We start from the raw sequence: 20,331 nt of genomic DNA, 5'->3' as shown, positions 1-20,331 counted from the left end.
AGTTATTTTCTTACATAGCCTATAATTCATTGTCGGGAGAAAAACTGAAAATACAAACAAAAGGGTACAATATAATAACCTTAGGAACAGCTACTGCTGAAACAACAATTTGCAATTAAATACATTGATATCTTGCTTACAGGTCAGGATGTGTTCCTTGGAACAATAAAGCTATCTGAATCAGTGTTTAAAGAGGTCATTATGGTGTTTTAAATATGTATAGGTGAATATAAATTTATGCACCCTGTTGGATGTGACTAAATCTTCACAACCCTCTTCCAGTTTCTGTTATCAGTGGCTGACCCCTTACATTAGACCCGTCAGCAAATACCTCAACTTTGTCATGTCATGGGCTCAGCCTACTTAATCTCTCCTATGTATGACAAATGCATCACTAATCAAACTGATTAGTCTTCTTTACATTTCGTTTATCTCAAGAATATTATTCCTTTGGTAGGGAAACTAATCTTGTGTACAACATTTTCAGATGTGATCCCAACTTTAATTGGAGCAAGATGTGTCTACTCTTGTGTCCAAGTCCTGTTACAACAAAAGCCAACATTAATTTTGCTTTCCTAATTGCTTGTTTGACCTTCATGTTAACTTTGAATGATTCACATTTCAGAGAGATTTAATTCCCTCTAAACATCAACATATTTTAATCTTCTGCTATTTAAAAATACTCCACTTTTTAAAATCCAATGTATGACCTCATATTTTGCCACGTTATATTTCCAGCAGCCGAATCATTTCTTATCTATTTATCCTGTTTACATCTCCTTGAAGCCTCCATTGATCTTCTTCTCCGCCTACCATGGCAAGTAGCTTTGTACCATCTACAAAACCTGGATATATTACACTCAAACCCCTCATCCTGATCATTCATACAGATTGTAAACAACTTTTGCCAAGTGCCAATTTCTGCAGCACCCCAATATTCAGAGGCTTGCAACCTCAAAGAGACTTGATTATTCCTACGCTCTGATTTTGTCTATTAACCAATCTTTGTTATGCCAGTGCATCTCAAATGTCATGTACTCTAATTTTGTTTTAAATTCTCTTGTGTGGCACTTTAGCAAAAGCAAGAAAGTCTCCACTCATTGCATTAACTAGTTCGCTCTTATCTATTCCATTAGTTATAATGGAACCTCAAAAGGTTCTGATGGATTTGCCAAATATAATTTCCCTATCATAAATCCAAGCTTATTCCAACTATTATTGTCTAAGTATCCTGTTATCACTTCCTCAGGAACAGACTCCAACATTCTGCCTGCTACTGATGTATGTGTTTAAAAATGGGCTTTTTCTGCTTGAAAGATATGAACATTAGTCCTGTTTATCTCATTGCAGAGATTCTACCTGGCATGCAATGTACTTCCAGCATTGCCTGTTTGTATTTGAAGAAATGTTGGATAAGATGACTCAAAGCATGTTCAGAGGTGAATTACTTTAGGTAGTAACACCAAGAAGACACAAACTGAAGATAAAAACGTTTAGGGACAGAAATCCTGGAATTAGGCCCAAGATAATTGATGGCTGAGACACTATAATGATATGCATTACATTGGGATCCATAGGAATCTCATTGGAATAATGCGGGCATCTCAGGGTAGAGCAGTAGACTTGAGAAAGGTAATAGAGAGTAATGGGCAAGGCCAGGCAAAGTTGCACTAACATCAATTTCGGTAATGATTAATTAATCTGCATTTGTCTAGCGATAGTGGTTTAAGGGATGAATATTGGATGTGGAGAGGATGTTTCCACCAGTGGGAGAGTCAAGGATTAGAGGTCATAGCCTCAGAATTAAAGGGCGTTCTTTTAGGAAGGAGATGAGAAGGGATTTCTTTAGTCAGGGTGGTGAATCTGTGCCACAGAAGGCTGTGGAGGCCGTCAGTGGATATATTTAAGGCAGAGATAGATACGATACGATACAATAAACCTTTATTCATCTCCGGAGGGAAATTGGTCTGCCGACAGTCACAACACACAAGGTACACGAAAACTTGAAATTGAAAGTGAAAACAAAAAGAAAAAGACAAGCCACTATGTGCACAGCGCCTTCACCGGAACAAATGAACAAACAAACAAACAAACACAGACATGCCCTGGACAGAGGATTCTAAACTAGAGTGTCCCCCCTCCCCCACACAGGGTCCCCCTTTGTTCTCCCACTGTCCCTCACAGCGGTTCCCCCCCGCCGGGTCCCCATTGTTCTTCAGGGCTTCCCCCTCCCCCCCATCGGTTCCCCATTGTTCTTCACGGCGGTCCCCCTACGTTGGGTCCCCATTGTCTTGACCTCCCCCCTCATGCTCGACAATGAGGCCCCACCGCCACCGAGGCTCCCATTGCCGCCTAGGCCCACGTTGCTGCTGAGGCCCACGCTGCTGCCACCGAGGCCCCACAGCTACCGAGGCCCCGCTGCCGCCGCCAAGGCTCCCATCGCCACCTCCGCTGAGGCTCCTTCGGCCCATTTAGGCCTCACCGCCCGGCTTCACCGCAGTCCCCTGCGAGGCCTGTGGAGTGAGTTAGGGCGGGTTCCGGTCTTTGGCGGCAGCACGGTGTCGGGCAGGTGGATCGGGCCCGCTCGACTCCCCGGGACACTATGTCCATGCTCCCCCTTTTTGCCCATCAAGATAGATTCTTGATTAGTACGGGTGTCAGAGGTTATGGGGAGAAGGCAGGAGAATGGGGTTAGGAGGGAGAGATAGATCAGCCATGATTGAATGGCAAAGTAGACTTGTTGGGCCGAATGGCCGAATTCTGCTCTTGTCACTGATAATGATATTGGTCAGATTGCGGGTTAAAAACTCCACTCTCCTTCCATAAACACACGTGGGCAGGAAAGTGGCACAGCTGGTAGAGTTAGAATTGGATCTTGGGTGGTGTATGTGTGGAGTTTGCATATTCTCCCTGTGACCATGTGGGTTTCCTCGGGTGCTCCCACATCGCAAAGACTTGCGGGTTTGTAGGTTAATCGGTCTCTGTAAATTGCTCCTAGTGTGTAGACAGTAGACAATAGGTGCAGGAGGAGGCCATTCGGCCCTTCGAGCCAGCACTACCATTCAATGTGATCATGGCTGATCATTCTCAATCAGTACCCCATTCCTGCCTTCTCCCCATACCCCCTGACTCTGCTATCCTTAAGAGCTCTATCTAGCTCTCTCTTGAATGCATTCAGAGAATTGGCCTCCACTGCCTTCTGAGGCAGAGAATTCCACAGATTCACAACTCTCTGACTGAAAACGTTTTTCCTCATCTCAGTTCTAAATGGCCTACCCCTTATTCTTAAACTGTGGCCCCTTGTTCTGGACTCCCCCAAAATTGGGAACATGTTTCCTGCCTCTAACGTGTCCAACCCCTTAATAATCTTATACGTTTCGATAAGATCCTCTCTCATCCTTCTAAATTCCAGTGTATACAAGCCTAGTCGCTCCAGTCTTTCAACATATGACAATCCTGCCATTCCGGGAATTAACCTAGTAAACCTACGCTGCACACCCACAATAGCAAGAATATCCTTCCTCAAATTTGGAGACCAAAACTGCACACAGTACTCCAGGTGCGGTCTCACTAGGGCCCTGTACAACTGCAGAAGGACCTCTTTGCTCCTAAATTCAACTCCCCTTGTTATGAAGGCCAACATTCCATTGGCTTTCTTCACTGCCTGCTGTACCTGCATGCTTCCTTTCAGTGACTGATGCACTAGGACACCCAGATCTCGTTGTACGTCCCCTTTTCCTAACTTGACACCATTCAGAAAATACTCTGCCTTCCTATTCTTACCACCAAAGTGGATAACCTCACACTTATCCACATTAAACTGCATCTGCCATGCATCCGCCCACTCACACAACCTGTCCAAGTCACCCTGCAACCTCATAGCAGTTTCCTCACAGTTGACACTACCACCCAGCTTTGTATCATCTGCAAATTTGCTAATGGTACTTTTAATTCCTTCATCTAAGTCATTAATGTATATTGTAAATAGCTGCGGTCCCAGCACAGAGCCTTGCGGTACCCCACTAGTTACTGCCTGCCATTCTGAAAGGGACCCATTTATCCCCACTCTTTGCTTTCTGTCTGTCAACCAATTTTCTATCCATGTCAGTACTCTACCTCCAATACCATGTGCTCTAATTTTGCCCACTAATCTCCTATGTGGGACCTTGTAGGGCATCGATGAGAAAGTGGGATAACATAGAACTAGTGTGACCAGGTGATCGATGGTCAGTGTGGACTCAGTGGGTCGATGGGCCTAATTCCCTGCTGTATCTCTAAAACATCTATAAAACTCTAGAACAAAAGAATAGCCTGAACTGGAAAGGGCATTTGCAGTCATAAAGAAGTTTTAAATTCTATTCGTACATAAAATGCAACTAGTTAGACATGTATCAATATGAGAATGGCCTTACATTTTTGGCTTATGGTGCTCTGAAATAGCTTCTTGGAAAAGAGTCATACTCATGCCTGGAGTATCGCCCGTATATTCCAGTGCGCTGCCTGATAATTTGTATAATCCAACTAAGAAGGCATATGAAGGGTCATTTTAACACCATACCTGAAAGGCATCATGTCTGATCATGCAGGTATCCCTGACCACTGGATTATTAATTGCCTGGATTATTAATTCAAGGCATCAGAGAGGGACTTGAATTTACAGCCGTTTGATTCAAGAGGACTGTTGCCTGAGGCGAAGCTGTATCTTAACCACTTGCCTAGTTAATCATTTGAGGGGTTCTAATAATGAGTGAGCATTCCAATCCACACAGTTTGTGTGTTGGCATAAATACAGGGTTTTGAGGGTTTCTGACAGTCTCATCCTTAACGAATCAGCATTAGAAGCCGAGATTATAGCAGCTAACACAGACTCTTGTTACTTTCCTTGCCGGCTAATTAATTGAAAGTCCCATTTTTTAATCTGATCTCTGTAGTTCTTTGGTGCATTCAAGACTTGAGGCAAAATGAGAAACTCGTTTGTGTGTGGCTGTAGGCTCTGAGATTAGTCAAGATAGAACTCAACTGTGTCATTATGCAAATCACTGCAGGGAAATGGACATTCATGTATTGTTTCAAATGATCCAAAGATCATTTCAGTGGTGAAATCAATTAAACAGGAACACTGGTGATTACTCAGCTCTAGCTGTGTCTGCCACCGTCTTACTGAAGATAAGAATCAATTAATAATTGAAAAAAATCTCCATCTGGTCTTTCTGTCAACTTTTCCACAATTAAGTATTAAGGAAAAAACTCTGCAGTCTATATATAACTGCAGTTTGTGATGTTGATTTTTAATGCCTTCGGGTCAACAATGTTTGAACAATAAATGTTAGCTTATTCGTAATTGTCCATATTTTAAAACTAAATGAATACAAAGAATGATAGTTTCAAATCTATAGCGAGAAAGTCAAGATTCCAGGAATCCTGTTTAGTCTAAAGCAGGTAAGTTAGAGGGAAATGAAAACAAATGATTAGTTGTGCCAACCTAAGGCAACTACTGCAGAAGAACGAATTTACAGGATTACTAAGGCCCTCCTTAAATTGTGATAATGCAGAAAATACAGATTCTGCAGCATTGCGCAGAATATTTACACAAATAACTACCTGAGCCTACCTAATCTCAGCCTCCAAACATCACCTGCCAGAGCTGCCTCCTGTCCCTTTTTGCCCTTCTGATTTCCTTCTTAAGCCTGCTCCTCAGTTCCCAAAATTCACGCCGGGCTACTTTTGATCCCAGCTTCCTTTGCCTGTCCCATGCCTCCTCTTTTTCTTGAGTAGAGCCTCAATTTCTATCGTCAAGCAAGCCTCCTGAAGAAAGTGACCCAAGACGTCACCCATTCCTTCTATCCAGGAGAGATAGCTGCCTGTTCCGCTGAGTTACTCCAGCATTTTGTGTTTATCTTCCTTAATCCCTCCTACGTTGCCATTATCCAGTGGCGTATGTACTTGGATGTGCAACTAAGTCCTATCGGTGTTTAAATGTATGCCTGTGTTTGTTATTAGAATACTTTGTGAATCCTCAGTGAAAATCAGTGATTAATTGTTGTATTTCTTTATGTTATGTTGTTTTTTAAAATTAAATCTCTGTTGCTGTTGAAGTTTCAGCTGATTAGTGTAATGAGAACACAGCAAAATGGAAGCATCTCTTTAATAGCCCCATTTCATTTGCTCATCCTCTGACAAGGGGGAGAATTGTGCGGTAAGGCAGAATTCAATTTTGTGTTTATTATCTTTTTATTTAAGAAAATATTGTGCAAAAGAAGACACCTAATTTCTGTCAACTGTGAAATAACCAATTGTGAATCCACAAGGGGGTGACAAAGAGAGTTTTTTGAACAGCAATGTTCCTGAAATTAAATCTCCTACAGACGACAACATAATGAGTACACAGAGCTCATAATTCATTGCTAACCACATTGTTCATATTATTACGGGAGATTTAAATCTAAATCATTGTTTACCATGCACACACTGATCTTGAAAAGCATAAAATGCATTTCACTCTGAAATAACTGTTTTCCTCTCCAACAATAATGCCTGCTCTTCAGAGTATTTACAACAGATTCAGTTATCAGTTATTGTACAGCACAAATTCTTATGCTTGTCGTCAGTCTTAAAATTACAAATCCTTTTTGAACAAAGGGTTTCTCTCCTTCCTATCTTTGTGACATTTTGCACTGCAAGCACACGGGATCTCTTCATTCCTTTCATCACGGACTATTGCGCCTCCTTGATTTTCAAGACCCCACTATTGGCAGTTGTGCCTTCAGTGCCTTGCAGCCCATTACGGAATTTCCTTGGTCAGCATCTCTTTCCTCTCTTATGATGCAGATAAAAATCCACATACTAAAAAATTGTTTGCACGATGCCAAAAAGCAGCAGTGCGCAGATAAGAGTTGTGTTAATGTGAAATGAAAGCTGTGTGAATGTGGAGTGTCTTAGTGCCAGTCACTGATATCGATTCTTTGTTTTGGGTGAGATTTTTCATAATTTCCCTTCTTCCAGCACCAAACTTGCCCACTTGACATCAATCATCAGTTTACGCCAAAATTCATGATTAGTGACAATTTTTCAGATATTAATGTGAAAAATAATTTTGATTATTCAATTGTTAAATGAGCCAGTTATTGCTGTCGACAAAAGCTCAAAAAAGTTACTTAATGGGTCTATTGCACTAAACCAGCATTGATAGCCAGACTGATTCCTACATGCGAACAGATCACTTTTAATTGCTCTATATATAAGAAAATAACTGCAGATGCTGGTACAAATCGAAGGTATTTATTCACAAAATGCCGGAGTAACTCAGCAGGTCAGGCAGCATCTCGGGAGAGAAGGAATGGGTGACGTTTCGGGTCGAGACCCTTCATCAGACTTTTAATTGCTCACACTGAAAATTGATTGTTCTTTGCATCATCAAACATGTTGCTGCAGTCACTATGTACCTTTAAAAGCCTGTCCTCTTCATGGATACTAAAGAGACCTCTCAGACACCACGTGCTCACAGGAATCACATCACAGGAGGCATACAAGAGAGAAGGCATCACCTTGCCTACCTAAGGATCAATGGGTGCAAAACTCTTATCCACAGACTATGCACAAAGTATTACTCTAAGAAATCTCAAGTATCGCCTAATGCACATGCCTGCATTACTCTCACAGTTGAGGTCAAGGTAATCCATCCTTATGCTTGATCTCAGGATCATTCAAGCCCATGGCTACTGTTTTTATGATGTGTATCATTGTCTGTTGATGGCTGCTGCATTAGACAGGTAATCAACACTCTATTCCACAAGCTGAGACATCTTCTGCTTCTCCATCTGTCCGAAGCAGCAGGCAGGACGCGAGGATTTTCTGCCATTGCGGGTGTCCCAAAATTGCTTATTGCCTGCCCTCGTGTGGTCATTGCAACTCCCATTCTCAACAGACAAATGTTAGAGAAATGCATTCTGTCAATATGTATAATAGCAGAGCAGCAGAGGATTGTTCTAATGGTTAATTCTAAGTATGTTGGGTATTCCCATGGATTGTTCTTTCTTAACAAGACATGGCAGCCTTTCATCTTCCTGGAGTCACAGTGCCCTAAAGGCCAAGTTTTGGGAGCTAGTGAGTATCACCATCACAGTGAGTGAGGGTACATGACAAAACATCCTCCAGAATAATGCTCAGCACCTCACACAAGGATGGGTTCTCAGCCCCTTACTCTACACCCTATACACTCACAACTGTGTGGCCAAATTCTGCTCTAACTCCATCCATTTACAAGTTTACAGATGACACCACTGAATCTGAAACAATGACGAGGCGGAGAACAGGAAGGAGATAGAGGGACATGGTGTCATGACAACAGCCCACCCCTCAATGCCAGCAAGACGAGGGAGCTAGTTATTGACTGAAGGAGGCTTGTTGGTGTTCACGGCCTAATCAGCATCAATACAATACAATACAATACAATATATCTTTATTGTCATTGTACCCAGGGGTACAACGAGATTGGGAATGCGCCTCCCATACGATGCAATAATTTAAGTAATTAACAGCAACCCAACGAAACAAAACCATTGTAACAGTTTTTTAGACAATGGTGTTAAAGAGGATATGGTCAATAGACAATAGACAATAGACAATAGGTGCAGGAGTAGGCCATTCAGCCCTTCGAGCCAGCACCGCCATTCAATGCGATCATGGTCGAGAGCTTCAAGTTCCAAAATGTAAATATCACCGACAATCTGTCCCAGACAAACCACATTGACGCAATAACCAACAAAGCACACAATGCCTCTGCTTCCTCAGAGTACCAATGAAGTTTACTATGTCTCCATCAACTCTTATCAACTTCTAGATGCACCATGCAAAGCATACTATTGAGTTGTATCACAGCTTTGCTTAGAAACAGCTCCACCCAAGACCACAAGAAATTGCAGAGTCACACTGACCAGACTCCCCACCATCAACTCCAACTACATTGCATGCTGCTGCCTCGGGAAGGCAGTCTATCCGATCAAAGACCAACTTAGAAATGCAGCAAAATGTATTAATGGTTATTTAGAATAATAGCAAGACAAAGTAAAAGGGTTATGCAAGTCTGAAGGGTAAATAACAATCTCTTCTTGATTTAAAGCAGCTGCGCATGGTTATTTTTATCTCTTGATCAATAAGTACCTCCTCCATTGTCCAATTGCCCAGCGCAAATTGGAGGAACAGCACCTCATATTTCGCTTGGGTAGCTTACACCCCAGCGGTATGAACATTCACTTCTCTAACTTCAAATAGTCCCTCTCTCTCCATCCCTCCCCTTTCCCAGTTCTCCCACCAGTCTTACTGTCTCTGACTACATTCTATCTCTGTCCCGCCTACTCCCCTGACATCAGTCTGAGGAAGGGTCTCGACCCGAAACATCACCCATTCCCTATCTCCAGAGATGCTGCCTGTCCTGCTGAGTTACTCCAGCATTTTGTGTCTACCTTCTATAAGATCACCCCTCATCTTCCTGAGCTCCAAGGAATAAAGTCCTAGCCTGCCCAAACTCTCCTTTTATCTCAGGCCCTCAAGTCCTGGCAGCATTCCCGTAAAGCTTCTCTAAACCCTTTCAGGCTTAACCACATCCTACCTATAACAAGGTGACCCAAACAATACTCCAAATGCACTCACCAATGCCTTGTACAACTGTAACAACATCTCAACTTCTATGCTCAATACCCTGACTAATGAAGGCCAATGTACCAAAAGCTTTCTTGACCACCTTGCCTTTCTGTGCACCACTTTCATGGAACTATGCACCTACACTCCTAGCTCCCCCCTCCAACACTCCCGAGGGCCCTGGCATTCACTGTGAAGGTCCTTGTAGATCTTGTTTGGCTTCCCAAAATGCAAAACCTCAAACTTATGTACGTTGGAATTTTCAATGTAATATTATGGGAGTTTGTTCATATGTACGGTTGTCCATCAGTTGGGCTTTTATAACCCAGGGCCTGCCGATAGTGAGAAACATTGCAAGTGAAAGTTTCAGAGTGAAACAGCAAAGTAAAATGTTCACTTCTGAATGTTTCATCTTGCACAGCGCATATATTTCCACCTGGCAAGTTCTTCATAAACGTGCCAACAGATACTGTATGTGACCTCCAGGAAACCAGGCCGAAGCTCAGTGCTGCAAAATAAGCCATCTCCTGCCAGCTGCAAAGAGACTACTGCAAAGGGAGGAGTTTGCAGAGCGTACAAATGGACATGATGGCAAGAAATGTCAACAAAACCGTCTTTGCAAGAATCAACCTATTTCAACCTTGTGAAATTATGATGTTGTTTGTCTATAACTCGTTTTCACCTTGCCCACAACTAACAATGGCCTGTTTCCTATATTATCGTTACTTTTTTGCATATCTTTCATTCATTTGTTCTAGATCACTGTCTATATCTCTCGTTTTCCTTTCCCCGACTCTCAGTCTGAAGAAGGGTCTTGACCCCAAACATCACCTATTCCTTTTCTCTAGAGATGCTGTCTGACCGATTTGGTGGCTGATTAGGAAAAGGGGAGATGCAACGAGACCTGGGTGTCGTGGTACACCAGTCATTGAAAGTAGGCATGCAGGTGCAGCAGGCAGTGAAGAAAGCGAATGGTATGTTGGCATTCATAGCGAGGGGATTTGAGTATAGGAGCAGGGAGGTTCTGCTGCAGTTGTACAGGGCATTGGTGAGACCACACCTGGAGTATTGCGTACAGTTTTGGTCTCCTAATCTGAGGAAAGACATTCTTGCCATAGAGGGTGTACAGAGAAGGTTCACCAGATTGATTCCTGGGATGGCAGGACTTTCATATGAAGAAAGACTGGATAGGCTCGGCTTGTACTCGCTGGAATTTAGAAGATTGAGGGGGGATCATAGAAACTTACAAAATTCTTAAGGGGTTGGACAGGCTAGATGCAGGAAGATTGTTCCCGATGTTGGGGAAGTCCAGAACAAGGGGTCACAGTTTAAGGATAAGGGGGAAGTCTTTTAGGACCGAGATGAGAAAGTTTTTTTTCACACAGAGTGGTGAATCTGTGGAATTCTCTGCCACAGAGGGTAGTTGAGGCCAGTTCATTGGCTATATTTAAGAGGGAGTTAGATGTGGCCCTTGTGGCTAAAGGGATCAGGGGGTATGGAGAGAAGGCAGGTACAGGATACTGAGTTGGATGATCAGCCATGATCATATTGAATGGCGGTGCAGGCTCGAAGGGCCGAATGGCCTACTCCTGCACCTATTTTCTATGTTTCTATGTTTCTATGACCCACTGAGTTGCTTTTTTGTGTCTATCTTTGGTTATAATGTATATATTATTGTGTGTTAATAGCTAGGGTCCCAGCACTATGCTGCACCCTGCAAAACCCCAATAGCCTCAGCCTCATCAACCAAACGTGACCATTTATTCCTACTGTTTTCTCTCTTAACGAATTCACTTCCACACCAATATAATTTTATTTAATTATTGCCTATGTGACCCATTATCAACATCCTTTTGAAGGTCTAAATGGACCACATCAACTAGCCCACCATATCTATATTGCTCTATCTTTTGCTGTTGAAGTTTCAGATTTTGATACAAGAAGCTTGGGTAACTTAACGCGGCAGGCAGCATCTCTGGAGAGAAGGAATGGGTGACGTTTCCGGACAGACTGTTCCAGGCTTCCCTTTCCCCTGACTCTGCCTGAAGAAGAGTCTTGACCTGAAACATGGAGTTCCTTTCATGAATCTTAGATGATTTAGCCCAACATTATTATTTTCTTATTTGCTCGTTACCATTTTGTTAATAATAGATTCCAGTGTTTTCGCTACTACTGATATCAGATTAACTTCACTGGTCGTAAGGTATTTGAGTATAGTTTGAAGTTGTACAGGACGCTAAATGTTTCCTAATTTGACCTGCTGCTGACAATGGGATTGGTTATAATATATATTGATTATGCAAATCAAGAAATAAAAAAGGGAAACTTCACAATATTTAAATTTGACTAACAGGAAGGATGTCGCTTGAGTTCAAAAAAATCAGACAATCTAATTAGATTTTTATCATTTGAGTGGAACGTCTGCATTCTCAAAGTTGACATCCATACATTAATGAAACTCTCTGTTGAGTTACCGTCTCTTCAATGCAGTTGAATGCCTTGGTATAAATGTCAGAAATGAGGTTAGACGCGAATGACTTCTATCCTGTAAGTAATCCTCATCTGGTTTTAATGGACCATGATGAATGTTATTGATAACAAGTTGTGACAAAAAAGTTCTAATTGCCTTTTAAGTTAACTTTCAAAAACCTTTAATTGTTGCAGTATAACCGATTGTAAGTGTGAGAAATGAAAATGATACACATTTGCAAAGAGCGACTATTAGATATTGAAAGCAACAATTTAGTTTAACTTTTTTTTATTCACATCGATGGTTTTGGTATGTGACTAATGATTTGAGCAAATTTCTGAAGGGCGTATTGTTCATGGGTTTATTCCCCATTCAGTTACTTGCCAGACTTTGAATTGTTCATTGCTAAAGTAATGCATTGGGATTACATTTGACCTTCCAACAGGTTGTATTATTGCATTTAGTCCTTTACACCAACAGAACCATTTCATGGAATTTAAATGGGCGGATGGAGTTAAAATACTAGTCAGCACATTCTCATTGCATAATGGAATAAACTTGAGGGTGAAAAGTCCCCAATTTTACCATTCCTCTCATTTGTAAATATAGCTTGCTTGCTAAACCACGTGCAATATAATCCCATAACAGGTAAAGAAATCATAGCCATAATTCTTTAAGATTTATTGTCAAAACCTGTGATCTCCATTACGTGACTTACAGGAGTATAGGTAGTCCACGTGCAAATATATTGGGTATATTTAAGTATTATACTATATAATATGAACTGATCTCACACATTGCAAGTTTGTGCTGCTAGATGTGTGATAACAAATCTGTGTATTATTACCAGGAATTGCATTTATGTCCAGTTTATTGTCACAAGGTACAGAAAAGCTTTTCTTGCGTGCTAACCAGTCAGTGGAAAGACAATGCATGATTACAATCGAGCCATTTACAGTGTATACATGATAAGGGGATACCGTTTAGTGTAAGGTAAAGCTTTTTAGTTTGGAAAAATCTTGCATTGTTTCATAGGTATAAGCTTATGATCTTATATCTGAAACCAAGACTGCCTGTTCCATCTTTGTAATGTCTAGCTAGTCTGGCCATGTCTGGGCTTATGTACTGCTGAAACCCTCATTAATACATCTGTTTTCTCCAGACTTTGTTACTTGACCACATGTCTAGCTGGCCTCCCATCTTTCACACTACATGTACTTCAGTCTACTCAAAATGCTGTTGGTCATACCCTAACATTGGCTCCAAGTTTGGAAAAGCCCGATTTTAAATATATATTATTTTAGTATTTACAATCAAGAAAGAGTATGTCAGACATAATGCGAAAACATTAAATCAAGATGAAGAATGACAAAATCTGCAGTACCAGAAATACACAAGATCAAAGAAAGGAATTGACTAAAGACAGATACAAAAAGCTGGAGTAACTCAGCAGGACAGGCAGCATCGCTGGAGAGAAGGAATGGGTAACGTTTCAGTTCGAGACCGTTCTTCGGACTGGAAGGCATGGGAAAGGAAGCGAGAGATATAGACAATGATGTAGAGAGATATGGAACAATGAATGAAAGATATGCAAAAAAGTAACGATGATAAAGGAAACAGGCCATTGTTAGCTGTTTAGCAAGAAGCTGGTGCGATTTGGGTGGGGGAAGGGTCTTGACCCGAAACATCACCCATTCCTTCTCCCCAGAGATGCTGCTTGTCCCGCTGAGTTACTCTGAGTCCTAGTAGGACTGTTAGAAAATCATTACATAATTAAACAAAGTCAATGTAGTCTTCTATCAGGAAAGTGGTATTCATTAAATTTATTAGACTCTGAGGATGTGATTAATAGGATGGATAAACAAGAACCAGCGATGTATCATATTTGACTTCACAAATTGAATTCAGTATGGTGCCTGTAGTTTAGCTTTAGTCTTAGAGATACAGCCCTTTGGCCCACCGAGTCTGCGCCGACCAGCGATCCCCGCACACTAACACCACCCTACACACACTCGGGACAATTATACCAAGCCAATTAACCTATAAACCGGTACGTCTTTGGGCCGATGGGCGTGTTTCCACACTGTATGACTCTGACTATTTCAATAAAATCACATATTTTTCTAAGCGTGAGAAAGTGTATGCCAATCAATGCAATCATTTAACTTAAGACATATACTCTGTTTCAGAAATCAATCTGGTGATAATAATTTTTTCCATCCCTTTTTAATCCTATTATCTCCTGTGTTTGGTATGCTTTGGTGACTTCCACTGTGAAGAGGCAGGCAAAATACTCTTTAATAGCCTTTTAAAGAGTGTTTAAAAATTGACTTTAAATTTATTTTCCTTGTTCTTCATGATCAATTCTCATATGTCAGCTAAGTGACCATACATGCTCTTGCTGTTGGATTTTTCCAGTACATGCAGAAACTCCATTTCCTTCTTAGTCTATTCTTATCTCTGTTTTCTCTGTTTTTTATCAATCTTTTTGGCATTCATCGCTGGCTTCTAAAACACTCCCAGTTTTCAGGCCTAATAATATTCTTTACAAGATTAGATCCATAAAATCTCTTCTGGTTTAGAAGGAGATCATTCAGCCCATTTAATATCTGCTGATCAAAAAAAACAAGGTCTTCCCAACTTTAACCCACCTTCTTGGCTAAACACCCTTGCATGACCGTTTTTCAAGCACACACCAAGTGCTCTTTAAATATGGTAGTGATTTCTGTCTCTAAATCACCTTTTCAGGTAGAGTTCTTGACCTCTGTCACCCTCTGGATGATATTGTTTCTTGTTCCCCTCCATTTTAAATATCTGCCCTTGTACCTAATAACTTGTCCACTGTTATCGAGTCTTACATTCTTTGACCCAATTGCCCAGACCGGCCAAAATGTCCCAGCCACACGAGTCCCACCTGCCCGTGTTTGGCCCATATCCCTCCAAACCTGTCCTATCCATGTACCTGTCTAATTGTTTCTTAAACATTGCGATAGTCCCTGCCTCAACTACCTCCTCTGACAGCTCGTTCCATACACTCACCGCCCTTTGTGTGAAAAAGTTACCCCTCCAATTCCTATTAAATCTTTTATCCTTCACCTTAAACCTGAGCGCATTATCTCTCTATCTTTCTATTATTCTGCCTCGGCTAATAAAGGATAGCCTCCTGTTTGTTTTGATTTAACCAACATTGATCTGCCCTGCCACGGTTAAAGTCGGGGGCTAAAAACTCCAAGAACCATCTTTTCTTCGGCATCACTCAATTTTTTTCACCATTTTTCCGCATGGCAAGGTACCTCCCTAGATGCATTATCTCACGTTTCTCTGGATGAAGTTCCATTTGTCATTTTTCAGCATAATAAAGCTTTCCTCCCCAAAGGTCGATCGCACGCTCAATTTTTTAAATCATCACCTGATGTTGGAACATGTAAAAGTACAGCACTTGAACAGGCCCTTTGGCCCACATTGTCTGTGCCGAATATAATGCCAAGATAAACTAAACTTGTCTGCCTGCACATGATCTACATCCCCAATCCCTGCATATTCACACGCCTATCTAAAAGCTGCTTGAATGCCACTATTACATCTGCATCCACCCCACCTCTGGTTCACTTATCCTTCCAATGAATTTTGAAGGATTTTGTGAAGCAGCTTTGGTAGCCTATATCCAGAGGCTTCAGCTCTGCACACTTGTCAAGCCCGGTATCGATCCCAAGCAAATTCCTGTGTGCTGCATTGGCCTTAGTCCTCTATCGTCTCCTTCAACATTTCTGTCTCATGTTCACACGGTAAACCCAAGGTTCCTCCTCAACCACTCCCGATGGAAAACATTTAAGGAATAAATTTGAGAATTTGCGAATTGAGAATCTAAAAGCGTCATGAATGCTTTAATTGTTTCTGCTTCAGTCACCATCCATGGTGACTACCACTCTCTGTGTATAAAAACATGCCCTGCACATCTCCTTTCAACTTTCTTCCTTTCATCTTAAAGCTATGCCCTCTAGTATTTGATAATTCCATCCCATATAACCATATAACAATTACAGCACGGAAACAGGCCAGTTTGGCCCTTCCAGTCCACGCCGACCACTTTCTCCGACCTAGTCTCATCTACCTGCTCTCAGACCATAACCCTCCAATCCCTTCCCATCCATATACCTATCTAATTTACTCTTAAATAATAAAATCGAGCCTGCCTCCACCACTTCCACCGGAAGCTCATTCCATACAGCCACCACCCTCTGAGTAAAAAAGTTACCCCTCATGTTACCCCTAAACTTTTGTCCCTTAATTCTGAAGTTATGTCCCCTTGTTTGAATCTTCCCCACTCTCAAAGGGAAAAGCTTACCCACGTCAACTCTGTCCGTCCCTCTTAAAATTTTAAAAACCTCTATCAAGTCCCCCCTTAACCTTCTGCGCTCCAAAGAATAAAGACCCAACCTGTTCAATCTCTCTCTGTAGCTTAGTATAGAAAAGATTCTGATCGTCTATCCTATCTGTGCCTCTCATAATTTTATAAACTTCTATTAGGTCACCCCTCAGCCCCAACGCTCTACGGAAAACAATCCGTTTCTACAACCTCTCCTGATAGCTAATATCCTCTAATCCAAGCAGTATCCTCGTAAACCTCATCTGCGCCCTCTACGCATCCTTCCAGTAATGGGGTGGCCAGAACTCCACACAATACTCCAAATGTGGCCTAGTTAAAGTTTTATAAAGCTGCAACGTGAGATCCTGTCTTTATTACTCGGTGCCTTGATCAATGAGTGCATTCTCTACCACTCTTCATCTTGTGTTGCTGCTTTCAGGGGGTTGTGGACTTGGACCCCAAGGTCACTCTGTACACCAATGCATTTCATGGTCTTGCCATTAACAGTAACTCTCCCTTGACATTTGATCTCCCAAAGTGCAACAACTCACTCTTGCCCAGAGAAAACTCCATCTGCTGTCTCTCCACCCATACTGACCTAAATCATGCAGTATTCTTTGACAGCCTTCTCACTGTCAGTAATTCTGCCAACCTTTGCGTGCAAACTGACTAACCAACCCATCTACATTTTCGCCCAAGTCTTTTATATATATCAGAAACAACATATCCCTGCAGAACACCACTGGTCACAGATCACCAGCCAGAAAGACACCCTTCCAGCACTCCTCTCTGCCTTGCATGGGTAATCCATTTCTGAATCCAAAGTACCAAGTTACTATGGAGCTAATGCATTTTAATCTTCAGCCTACAATGAGGGATCTTATCAAACGTCTAATTAAAGTCCATGTAGGCAAGGTCCACTGCCGTGCCCTCATCACCTTTGTCACCTCCACTAAAAGCTCAGTCACGTTTGTAAGGCATGACTGTTTGGTGATGAGAAGACTACTATCCAGATTAGTACACCAATCTAGATACAGAGTGCTGGAGTAACTCAGCATATCAGGCAGCGTCTCTGGCTAAATCAATAGGTGATGTTCCGGGTCGGAACCCTTCTTCAGACTAAGTGCACCAAATATTGGTTTGTGGGAGCCTTGACTTTACGACTTTACTCACACCCAACCTCCAGGCAGTTGCAGATTTGAACAGGATTCAATTATTATATTTGGAATTGTGGCTGAGTTCCTCCATTCTAACTACAAGATTCATAAGAGCCATTTATTCTCCCCAGAACAGGATTTCATAGAGCAACGGGTCTAAGCTGGGACCTGGAATAAGCATAAATAACTTGGAACTATCTGACAGATCAGGCAGGATCTATAGAGGGAGAAAGAGAATGAACATGTGTAGGAAAAAAACTGCAGATGCTGGTTAAAATCGAAGGTAGACACAAAATGCTGGAGTAACTCAGCGGGTCAGGTAGCGTCTCGGGAGAGAAGGAATGGGTGGCCAGCTGAGTTACTCCAGCATTTTGTGTCTACAGAAGAGAATGAACATTTCAGGTTGACAACCTCATCAGAACTTTCCTTTAAATAATCTTGTTGGGGGAGAAAATGGAGTAATTTATTTATGTGATGTTCTATTTGACATTCAGATCTGTAAGATGAATATTTCCAGAACAATTTTGATGTTCATTGTTTGTGTCTTTTACTTCTTTCAGTATGGAAACTTATCCTATGACAATGAAGAGACCACTCCGACTTCTGAAACAACTTTCTGTCCAGAAGAAGACGAAACTCCGCACTATTTCCAAAAGATTATTATGCCAATAATTTATTTCCTGGTCTTCCTGTTGGGGACCATTGGAAACAGTCTGGTATTGGCGATTTTGTTGCGTTACAAGCGTTCAAGGTCTCCGACCGACAGCTATTTGCTTCACCTGGCGGTGGCTGACCTTCTTCTGGTCTTGGTCCTTCCCTTCTTTGCCATCGAGCGTATTTCTCAGTGGTTCTTTGGTACTTTCCTTTGCAAAATACTAGGTTCCATCCACAAACTCAACCTCGTCTGCAACAGCCTACTGCTGGCGTGCATCAGCATTGACCGGTACATGGCGATCGTCTATGCTGTCCAGACACATAAAAGGCACAGTGCCAAGTATGCCCACCTGATTTGTTCAGCTATTTGGGTGATAGGTTTCATTCTACAGATTCCTAATCTAATATTCTTGCACGCTGATAATGATCATGAAAATGAAACCAAATGCACCTATCTACCAGTTACGGCCCATGAATGGCTGCTTTTTGAGCAGTTTCTCGACCATGGAATTGGCTTTGCCCTACCACTCACAGTGATGTGCTACTGTTATGCAATGGTAATCAAGACATTATACAAGACCCAGACCTTCGGCAGGCACAAAGCCATTAAAGTTGTGCTCACAGTCACTGTGATGTTTTGCATTTGTTGGGCCCCCTACAACGTGGCTAATTTCATAAAGACATTGTGCAATCAACACGTGATTACACCAGACTGCGATTTCTACAGAAAGCTCACGTTTATCATTGTGGTGTCAGAGAGCACTGGATTCATCCACAGCTGCCTAAATCCAGTTCTTTACGTGTTTATTGGGATGAAGTTCAGAGTCAGCATCCTGAAACTCTTCAGGGAACTGCATTGCATTAGTCAGACCACCTTGGACAACCTCCTCCACCAGAAAATTGCCGACAGGAATAGGAGTAGTTCTGCTTTTGACAATACCACGTCCTGGTCCAATATTTAAAACAGCCCAGCAACCGCAAAATAGGGAATAGTAATAAACAACAACAAGGGGAGAGTCTGGATTTTAAAAACGAGTCATGAATTTCACTGAACTTTAAGTGTCACGGGGAGAAAGATTGAGAGTCAGAAGTTGGTCATCTATCTTTGGCAAACAGATGCCCAAATACGATAGAAGACAAAATTGGTTCAAGGGTAGGGTTATAAAAATCATTATAAGACACAACATCGGCTAACAAAGTCATTCTGGCACATGGGGCACTGCCACTGACAGGTGCTGATCCAATTCAACACCTTTTTCATCTAGAAATATTTCACCATCTGGTCATCATCACTGGAGTTTCTCCACACAATATTGAATGTAATGGTTCCAGGTGGGAACTCACTGTCACTTTCTTAAGGGAAGATAGGAATGGACAATAGATGCTGGCCTTTCCAACAATACCCACATACCATAAGTTTCCTTTTTTAAATAAAAGTATTCTGAAAATATCTATTAAATCCACTTCCTCCATCTTTTCAGGTAAATCATAATAATTAATAGCTCAATGGATTAAAAAAAAACTCCACTTATCCTTAAAAACATTTTTAACCGGAGCTGAAGTAGACTACATGGTCCATTGACAAGATCATTTGACAAGATCATTGCTGTTCTCTTCAGCATAACCCTTCTTGACCTCAAATCCATGGATTGTAAAACAATAAATAAATCTCTGGGTTCAATTGTCTGAATTTGCACAATACTTTGTGATGAGAAATTACACACATTCACAAGCATCAGTGAAGAGAGTTCTCCTGCCTGATCATTGAATGCTCAACCCCTTGTCCAGACTGACCCTTGAATTCTCTTTGAATTCTCCATCCAAAGCAACCCTCTCAGCATCAAAATTTGTTTAGTTTTTAATTTAGAGATATTTCTAAAATTTCTCAAGCCAGAAGGTGGTGAATCTGTGGAATTCATTGCCACAGACGACTGTGAAGGCCGTCAATTGATATTTTTAAGGCAGAGATAGATAGATTCTTAATTAGTATGGGCTTCAAGTGTTATGGGGAGAAGGCAGGAGAATGGGGTTGAGAGGGAAAGATAGAT

At 41.6% G+C, this 20,331-nt stretch overlaps 1 protein-coding gene across 1 annotated transcript; it reads left to right on the top strand.

Moving 5' to 3' along the window:
* The first annotated feature begins 8,681 nt into the window (after positions 1 to 8,681).
* On the top strand, positions 8,682 to 19,783 carry LOC144608627 (C-X-C chemokine receptor type 5-like). The gene is made up of 3 exons (XM_078426600.1): positions 8,682 to 8,791; positions 12,098 to 12,158; positions 18,190 to 19,783. Exons 1-3 carry the CDS (start codon positions 8,682 to 8,684, stop codon positions 19,243 to 19,245), a joined length of 1,227 nt encoding a protein of 408 aa, XP_078282726.1. The 3' UTR covers positions 19,246 to 19,783.
* Positions 19,784 to 20,331: the final 548 nt, after the last annotated feature.

Source organism: Rhinoraja longicauda, chromosome 32, assembly GCF_053455715.1.
Source record: "Rhinoraja longicauda isolate Sanriku21f chromosome 32, sRhiLon1.1, whole genome shotgun sequence".
Taxonomy (NCBI): domain Eukaryota; kingdom Metazoa; phylum Chordata; class Chondrichthyes; order Rajiformes; family Arhynchobatidae; genus Rhinoraja; species Rhinoraja longicauda.
This window is presented reverse-complemented; position numbering and strand designations above follow the sequence as displayed.

Coding starts and splice junctions, on each gene's coding strand:
- LOC144608627 (XM_078426600.1), top strand. CDS start 8,682: ATGGTCGAGAGCTTCAAGTTCCAAAATGTAAATATCACCGACAATCTG. Junction 8,792..12,097: donor AATGCCTCTGCTTCCTCAGA/GTACCAATGAAG, acceptor TTAATGAAACTC/TCTGTTGAGTTACCGTCTCT. Junction 12,159..18,189: donor GTATAAATGTCAGAAATGAG/GTTAGACGCGAA, acceptor TACTTCTTTCAG/TATGGAAACTTATCCTATGA.